The sequence below is a fragment of the Mycetomoellerius zeteki genome, unplaced genomic scaffold, assembly GCF_001594055.1.
Source record: "Mycetomoellerius zeteki isolate Tzet28-1 unplaced genomic scaffold, Tzet1.0 scaffold113, whole genome shotgun sequence".
Classification (NCBI taxonomy): domain Eukaryota; kingdom Metazoa; phylum Arthropoda; class Insecta; order Hymenoptera; family Formicidae; genus Mycetomoellerius; species Mycetomoellerius zeteki.
In genome coordinates, this window is record NW_017256051.1 from 1988499 (window position 1) to 1998012 (window position 9514).

At 34.9% G+C, this 9514-nt stretch overlaps 2 protein-coding genes across 4 annotated transcripts; one reads left to right on the plus strand and one right to left on the minus strand.

The window, feature by feature from the left end:
• Positions 1–2745: 2745 nt before the first annotated feature.
• On the plus strand, positions 2746–6425 carry LOC108727995 (CAS1 domain-containing protein 1). Of its 2 annotated transcripts, XM_018456344.1 has the most exons (11): positions 2746–3022; positions 3169–3265; positions 3339–3597; positions 3711–3968; positions 4039–4274; positions 4361–4582; positions 4669–4990; positions 5084–5323; positions 5389–5679; positions 5808–6026; positions 6129–6425. In XM_018456344.1, the coding sequence occupies exons 1-11, from the start codon at positions 2908–2910 to the stop codon at positions 6252–6254; spliced, it is 2385 nt and encodes a 794-aa protein (XP_018311846.1). In that variant the 5' UTR covers positions 2746–2907; the 3' UTR covers positions 6255–6425. The 2 variants fall into 2 exon arrangements, with proteins under 2 accessions (XP_018311846.1, XP_018311849.1); XM_018456347.1 differs by lacking the exons at positions 2746–3022; positions 3169–3265 and having other exon boundaries at positions 3527–3602.
• On the minus strand, positions 5975–8625 carry LOC108728032 (mpv17-like protein 2). 2 transcript variants are annotated; one of them, XM_018456387.1, is made up of 5 exons: positions 8577–8625; positions 7208–7369; positions 7003–7143; positions 6147–6225; positions 5975–6056 (listed from the first exon to the last, which is right to left on the minus strand). In XM_018456387.1, exons 1-4 carry the CDS (start codon positions 8580–8582, stop codon positions 6208–6210), a joined length of 327 nt encoding a protein of 108 aa, XP_018311889.1. In that variant the 5' UTR covers positions 8583–8625; the 3' UTR covers positions 5975–6056; positions 6147–6207. The 2 variants fall into 2 exon arrangements, with proteins under 2 accessions (XP_018311889.1, XP_018311880.1); XM_018456378.1 differs by having other exon boundaries at positions 6147–6276.
• Between the last annotated feature and the right edge of the window lie 889 nt (positions 8626–9514).

Here is a 9514-nt window from a genome sequence, read left to right on the forward strand (position 1 = left end):
AATCAGACTACGCATTGAATATTGAGATCGAAGATTGAAAGATTGAAATTTGACCAATCAAAACAATAGGAGCTAAAATTCCTTTGTCCTCACTGGTCAAATTTTAATCTTTAATCTTCAATCTCAATCCTCAATGCGTAGTCTGATTCCGGCCTTATTGTGATTGATCCATTATTGATCGGCAGTCAGAGTTGGCAGTCGGGTCGGTCTGCAGAGTCAGTAGTCTGATTCCGGCCTAAAGCCCGTATCAGACTACACATTGAATATTGAGATTGAAGATTGAAAGATTGAAATTTGACCAGTGAGGACAAAAGAATTTTAGCTCCTATTGTTTTGATTGGTCAATGCGTAGTCTGATTCCGGCCTTAAGATGCTAATACGGCTCTCTGATTGGTTCATGCATTAGCTTAAGCCCATCTCGAATCTTGAGCAACGTCTATAGATTCCGCCCTAAGACCGGACTATGGATTCCGGCCTTAATCTATATTCAAATACCTATGTATGTGTTACTTTTTAATTTAAACAATACAAAGAATTTATAAGGAATTAATAAATAAATTTCTTATATTATATGTCGAAAAATACAAATGTTATTTAACCTCGTAGAGAAATGAATTGTTTTTTGGAGTCCAATTTATTCTCCCAACATTTTTGCTCATAAAGCACGACGTTCATTGGGTGCATTTAGTACTACAACCACTGAGCGCTCAGTGAGCTCTTGCATCTGATTGGCATATTCCGTTAGAACTAAAAATATAGATCAAACAGATTCAAGAGCTCACTGAGCGCTCAGTGAGCGGTCATAGTACTGAATGCACCCACTGTCTCTGCGAAACACTTTCATTATATAGCCTTTGGCTGTTGAATTATTACAAAAGGGGACTGCACAGCTAACAATTTTTTAATAATTTTCAGATTTAACACGTGTTTCACAGTGTTTCATTCTCATGAATTAGAGTTATAAATTAGGTCAGATATGTGTGAAAGTTAGAGAAAGATACCATATGTCTCTCTCTCTCTCTCTCTCTCTCTCTCTCTCGTGTGATTTTGATAAAACTAGAGACCATGCAGAGCAATAGCGGCCTGATCGGATTTGCATTAACCTGAGTTGGATTAATCTTTCCTATTGGTTGACGTTACACGCTCTACCAATAAGAGAGCATAAAACGCCATTAATCCAACCCAGGTTGATGCAAACTTGGCCGAGCCGAAAACGCTAAAAGAGAAATCTGTAAAGCCTAAGACACAATGCGAGGGAATAGTGATAGCGATATGGATAACATGATTTCAACCTATCAGAAATCGAATATATCGGAATACATAGTTTTGAATAGGTGAAATCATGTTATTCCTATCGCTATCGCTATTCCCTCGCATTGGGTGTATCCAGAAGTACGACCGCTCACTGAGCTCTCAGTGAGCTCTTGTATCTGATTGGCATATTCCATTAGACCAAACAGGTACAAGTGTTTAGCGCTCAATGAGCGGTCGTGCTTCTGGATGCACCCATTGGGTCCATTCAGTACTACAATCGCTCACTGAGCTTGAGGATTGCTTATTAATATAGATAGTACTGAATGCAACCACTAAATGCACCTAATAAGAACCTATCGCACGGTGAGCAAGGTGCATTGCGAAACCCATCAAAAAAAGTGTTGCAACATTTTTGGCCCTGACCGTACATACATACGTGTAAATAGATATACAGTTATATCAGAGAAAAGTCTGAGAGCGGCCATGCCCGGGATTTAGCTGCAACCTTATTTTGAAGCGCTTCTATGTCTACAAAACGTGGACATTGAACTACATAGTCAATATCCACAATCCCGTAGTAATGTCTACGATTTTTTTATTGTATTCGCTATATCCATGATTTTCCGTTAGATAGACAAAGACGAACAATCGTTTGTTCAACAAGCGTCGACAGATTGATTGTTTGTCTTTATCTATCTATGGCCCTGCGCACAATGGAGGAAATATTAGGAACAAGAACAGATATTAAGATTTCAACCTATCAGAAACCATGTATTCCGGTGTAACTGGTATCTGATAGGTTAAAATCTTAATATCTATTCCTGTTCCTAATATTTCCTCTATTGTGCGCAGGGTCTAACGGACCGAAAATCGTGGACATAGCGAAGAATACAATAAAAAAATCGTGGACATTATCGACGGCATCGTGGATATTACCGACGGGATCGTGGACATTGGCTATGTAGTTCAATGTCCACGTTTTGTGGACATAGAGGCGCTTCAAAATAAGGTTGCAGTTAAAATAGCTAAGGGCGATTGTTACCAACTCCGATTAACTTAATCGACCGATTATTCCATTGGAATTGGCCAATCGCCATCTGTCGTCAAACAAAATGACAAATGCGATTGGTCAATTCCAATGGACTAATCAGCCGATTAAGTTAATCGGCGTTGGTAACAGTCGCCCTAAATCCCGGGCTAAATCAAGCTTCTTTTTGGCTACGTTTACACCGTGCGCTTAGTCCGCGACCTATACGATAGGTATCTTTGTTCAATATACAGGATAAACAAGGACATCTATTGTATAGGCCGCGGCCTAAATGCACGGTGTAAACGTAGCCTTTGGTTATACATATAGGCTGCTTTCCTTTTAGGAGACACATGGTGCGTTCGGGAAGACACTAATAGCGCTATCTGTCATTCTATCTTCGTTGTTTATTAAACGTAAAACAAGGATAGAATGACACAAGCGTTAATAGCGTCTCCCTGAACGCACCTACAGTCGACACAAGTGTCGTTCTATCTTTGTCACTTTTTGAATGTCAAGAAGAATAGAACGACGTTTGTGTTGATTTGTATCATCAAATGGAAAGCTGTGATAATTTTATTTTGCAGTGTTAATGTAATTGAGATATATATCGATCGAATTTCTTCATGACATCGGCCGAATATTTTATTAGTCTTATAACAGTAACAAGTGCAAAGAAATTAGCTACTGCGCTTGTTGTCTGTTTTATTATATATCATGGTGTCATTCATCTTATTTATGGTATAGTGGAAACATCTGCAAAGCATCAAAATTAACAATAACCATAAAATTTATAATAATTTTTGCAATGTTATATTTTTAATTTTTTAATTTAATAATACAAGTCATTTACTATTGGCGTAAACATATTATAACTTCTGTCATAGGTAGCGATTCTTGCAAATGGTTATTGACAGAAGGTAGATACAAAGGTGACAAGGAATGGCAACCATACGGCTGCATGATGCACCACTATACGCAAACGTAAGATTATATTTAATTTATTTTATTAAGAAAAATTAACTTTTATATAGAAAAAATTTATGTCATTTTACAGAGACAGCAGAAGATGTATGAGATATCTAGCTTTCATGGGCCATCATAATCATTTTGTATTTATTGGTGATGCTAGAATAAGGCAATTATATAAATCATTTGTTTCACAATTTATGGTTGATGGTAAAACATCTGATCTTACGGAGCTACCGGAAAACTCCGACTTGGGCTTTAATGATGGACAACTTAAGTTAAACGTACAATTTCTATGGAGGCCACGACTTGATAATTCTATGATAGCAGACCTTAGAGGCTGGATGGTATGGTACATATATATAGATATAATACAATAAATAGATAAATTGTATAAATACACATAAGAAGTTTGAATCAGAAGATGAAATAGTGAAATTTACATTTATCTTTGTTATAGAAGGCAGATGCACCCAGTGTAATGGTCTCGGGCTCTGCTGCAGCTGTCATTCTTGCAAATAATAACAGTGATACGCAACTTTATTCGGAATACAATACAGGTTTGATTCGACTGGTACAGCCGATAGACTTTTTGGCTAAAAAGGGTTCTCAATTTCTATGGCTCTTACAAGATCCTGTGCTCAAGGAAAGACTGCCTGCACAATTGTCGAGTTTAGACAACAAACAGATCAACTTATGCAACAAAGCAGCCGCAAAGGTAACATCGACGATACGTTTACCTGATAATATAAAGGAAAAGATAAATATTCTATAATCACTGTATACAGATATTATCTCACAGTGAGGCTCGTATATGGCAAAGCAGCAAATTAGTCGGTATGGGTGTTCTTGAACAAAGTCCAGATGGTTATTTGGCGAGTCCATTGTCACTTCGGCATAAAGTTCAAATACTATTAAATACATATTGCAATGATCATATGAATTTCGATGATGGCAGTTGTTGCAGTTATCCTGAGCCGGCAACTATTTTACAATTGTTAACTCTATCTGCGCTTGCATTATTGTAATTGAGTATCTAATATTTTACTTGTACGTTAATTCAATGATTTATTCTTCTTATGGAAAACAATTTTTGTAATAATCTTATAGTGTAACAATAGGAGGAGGTATATGGCTATATAGAAAATTATGCAAGTATCGTTCCGAAGTATCCTATTCTCATGTTACCACTGAGGAAGTAAGTGACACTGAAGAAGCAGGTACTTCGGAAGTCATTCAAGTTAAACAACCTGAGGTACAAGATTTCTATACCCTCATTACATCACTAGCTCTCTTTTCGATTATATTAGCATATTTTTATTTATGTGACAGGTAAGTAATCGCTTGCCGAGGTTTGTAATCTTGTCTTGATATTGCAATAGCTTTAATAATTCTCTCCTCTCTTATATCATTTTTAGAACAAATTTTTTCATGAAGGAGAATAAATATTACAGTGAATTCAGTTTTTGGCTACCACTTGGCTATATCTTAGCTCTTGGATTATTTTTCACTGAAGATCGCGAGAGAGGACCGAGAGTGTTAAATAGAGAACAAACGGATGAATGGAGAGGTTTAATGCAAGCGGTTGTGTTAATATATCATGTTACTGGTGCCAAAAATGTCTTACCGATTTATATGTATTTAAGATTAATTAATTCTGCCTACTTATTCTTGTCTGGATATGGACATTTTTATTATTTTTGGCAAACTGGCGACATGTCTCTTGTCAGATTTGCTAGAGTAAGTATTAGAAAGTTTTATAATGCAACTTAAACTGAAATCATTAAAATCATATTTTTGCCTGTGGAATCAAATCTACTTCTTGTGTTTCAGGTCATGTTTAGATTAAACTTATTGACAGTATCCTTATGCCTTTGCATGAACAGGCCATATCAATTTTATCATTTCGTACCATTGGTATCATTCTGGTTTTTAGTTATTTATTTTCTAGCTTGGTTACCACCCAGAATATATTCTGGAAGTTTAACAGAATATGGACCGAGAGCCTTGCTGTACTTTGCTCTAAAACTCTTGGGTCTTGTATCAACAATTACCGTACTATACATGTCAGAGGTAGGTAAAAAAAACTTATTTCTCAGGAAAATATATTCAAAATATAATACGTTTTATTAACGCAGGTGTTCTTTGAGAAAGTTTTTGTCACGAGGCCCTGGAAAGCATTATTCGTGACAACTGATGACGATATCCGTGAATGGTGGTCTCGTTGGAGAGTCGACAGATACAGCGTAGTCTGGGGCTTGACTTTCGGAGCTGGTCTTGTCGCTCTTCAGAGAGTAGATCACATTCCAGGCACTGCATTGTCTTCTATACTGGCATTGATTTCCTTAATAGCGTATACTACTTTCACGATTTTGTGTCACTCTGTATCAGAATGCGAGGAAATTCATTCTTATGTTGCGTTCATTCCGGTAAACTACAAAACTGCTTTAACTCGTTTATTATTTATTCTTTTCCATCATATTATATTTTTCACTTTTTCTCTTATATTTATTAATTTTTTTTATATTACTATTTTATTATTAATGTAATCTGTTAGATTGTAGGATACATTGCTCTCCGAAACGCATCATTGGCATTACGGGGAAAACACTCTGCACTTTTAGCTGGATTGGGTAGAATAAGTTTGGAAACTTTGGTTGCGCAAGGTCATATATGGTTGGCAGCAGATTCGCATGGAGTACTTGTACTATTACCCAGATTCCCCGTGCTAAACTTGTTGGTTACATCGTTTATTTTCATATGCGCCAGTCACGAAGTAAGAAAAACAGATTATTTCTTATATTGACTGAAAATTGCAATTATCATTTTAATGATAATTAAAAACAATTTTTTTTCTTATGGAGATTCTTTCTTCTAGATTCATAGATTGACTCACGTTTTGACACCTTATGCAGTACCGAATGATTGGAAATTAGTAGCTCGCAATTTGCTGCTGTTTACAGCTGTGTTAGTACCTATCGGCATTCACGATGGAATGTTTTAAAAATGGGAATCTCATCTTCATCCTCATGCAAAATAAATCAAAGATATTAGCAGTATTATAACATGTATGAAGAAAACTCCATATCAGCCCAAGTGAAGGGAAGATTAATTAAGTAAATAGATGTTACGCTTTTCTTACAATAAAACGTGATGAAAACTAAACTTAATTGCATATCATGCCTATTTCAATTATCATGCGATTGTGTAAAATATTTTTTACTATAATCATTTTCTGTATATTCGATTAAAATCAAGTTGAAAATACAGTTATCATTTTATCTACTCGTATTTTATATTTTGCAATTTATATTTACAATTTAATAAATTTAATATATTTTATTATATATATTAGTAAATATACATACGTAGTAAAAGCAGCTCAATGAACTGGCAAATAGGTTCTATTTGATTTGTTACTTAAATTATATTTGTAATTTTACAAAAATATTTTACTAAATAAAATAGCATTATCTACTAACTGTTTGCATATCGTATTTTACATGGCTAGTATAGATGTCATAACCGAGAGATATCATGTTATCGTAAAGTACTCTGTATCGTGTAGGAAGGAAATAAAAATTAATAATTTGTGCTGGAGGCCAAATGACCCATTCAGCTATGTATAGTCTATGCGCTTTTTTTTTAATTTCATTCTTAAACTCTGTCAAACTATTATTCTCCATTAAAGCCAGTGTAAAAAAAAATGTACTTATACAGAGAGGCGAACAAATTAACTGATCAATAATTACTTTTTTTAAAACTATACCAATAGTACGTCCAGTTATTCTAGTGTCTAAAAAATTATACCAGTAATGACAAACTATCCCGATAGACATGCCAGATACAGACATATTTCTCGTTCTAGTAAAACTCCATTTATCCCATTTGCCCTAAAGAGAATATCAACAAGTTATCATCTAGATATAGTATCATGAAATGTTACGGTTAACAAACCTTTAATATCTCATAATGTTGCTCTAAAACATCTCCTATGCCAGAAAGAGAAATTGATATCCCTATATTTGTGTACAATAAATGTTTAGGAGAGAATAAGCATTCCTTCAAGTGATTTATTCTATTAAAAATTAGCCCCATTCCTCTTGCAATATTCATTGCCTAAAAAATAAAATATCATTAGGTACTACTACTGCAACATTTAATCCAAATCTTGTAATAAGTAACGAATAAAATTCAAGGTAAATTATATAAATATATTGTTTATTTTTAATAATTTTATTATTAAGTTTACCACGGGCATGAAAATATATAATTTAAACATGTGTGTTTGTCAGATTTATAAAATACTATTTTTACACTATCCGAGAAAATGAAATATCAATTAAGATTAATTAAAATATATATATATATATAAGCTTATTAATAAATGATAACCAACACAATCTGATTGCAATAGAAATCTGGGTAATTATTAGAACCCCCCCTTCCTCCTTACTAAAATCTTAATAAAGATATACTCATTCGACGCATTTCACTCAAAACGAAAGAATCTGGCAGAAAAACGCAGCAGTTGGCCTCGTGAATTGAGTTATTAAGCGTTAAAGTTTGACAAGGGATCATCTCAATTCGTATAAGTTATTGAAAATCCTTGATATCAGTAAAAGTTGACAGCATAAGGTGCAAATTAAAAAAAAAAAAAGGCAAGATCGTATAAGTCGTAGGTTTCAAGAAATGGTAATTGTACAGAATCGGTGCCGCAGTTTAAAAATCAATAAAATTAGGTTTATTTAACGCGTTTCTGCATGAAACGAAAGAATCTGGCAAAAAAAAGTGTCGCTCTGCCCTACCAACCGAGATATTAAGCGTTAAAGTTAACGACTATTGAGGTTAGGAAATCTGTCACAGAGGCGAAATGAAGTCTATTGTACTGTTGCTGACTGTTGCACATAGGTGATGGGTTTCGACTCTCCACGCGAAGCGACTCTCACCCCCTTTCCCCCCTGCAAAGAGTGCTCAAGACTTCTATAACAATACAATTATAGAAATCGTGCTGTCGTGGGCCCCTTTGCAGGAGAGAGAAGGGAGATGAGAGTCGTGCGCCCCTTTAAAGGGGTAAGAGTCACTTTGCGTGAAGAGTCGAAACCCATGTGCAACAGTCAGCAACAGTACGATTATAGACCTCATTTCGCCTTTGTGACAAATTTCCTAACCTCAATAGTTGTTAACTATAACGTTTAATATTTCGGTTCGCGGGGCAGAGCGACACTTTTTTCTGCCAGATTATTTCGTTTTGAGTGAAAACGCGTCGAATGAGTATATTTTTATTAAAATTTCAGGAGGGGGCAGGAATATTCTAAATAATTACCATCATCTGCTATAAACACGTTGACATGGTTCTCACGTTGATAAAAAAATGAACGAATTAATAATTATTAAATGCAAAAGTTAGGGTGCAGTCCCATGGAGCGTATCGCGCGTATCGCGGATCGCGCGTATCGAAAATTTGACCAATCGTGGACGTTCCGCTATTTTCGATACGCCGCCGTTCCGCTGAATTCATTATTGTAGCGTAATACGCGCCGAATTTAAATAAAATCGCTTAGTCTAAAGAAGTAGTGTCATATGGCAGCCCTCGAGATGTGATATGCATAGAATCGCAAGATTGCGTCGAAAATTGTTGCATCGTTTTTTTGGAAAGCATTGCCGGTTTCGATTGTGCCTTATACGACTAGCTGCGTTTACCTCGTCAACGAGAACCTGAGTCATTTAAACTCAAAGAAGAAGCTCTATCTGAAATAAAAAAGAAGACAGTGAATATCTTTCACGATTCACGAATTCACGATCTTGTTGCTCCAGTTCATTAACGAGATTATTGCTTGCTCCTTGTGCTAACCATCGTTCAATAGTAAATATTCGACTGACCCAATATTTTCGTTTTCTTCTATTAATAGGTTTGTTCTCACTTTTTCTTAATATAGAATAAAACTCATATGTTTTAATAATTTTATGATATATTTCCTGCTTGATGAAAGCATTGTGGTTGTGGTCTAGACGTTTTGTTAATAACAGCAAAAGCAATATTGTTTTTTATTTCATTCTACACTTGTTAAACCATTGCGAATTTTTTAATTTAATAAATAATAATAAGACTCTGTAAGTGTATAAAACAAAATAGAATAATTGAAGGGCTAAGAGCCAGTTATGTAATAAAGAACATTTAATAAAGATATTATAATTAAAATAATCATGATTATAACGCTCCATTTCGACCGCGTATATAAAAATAATAAATAATAAAAGACT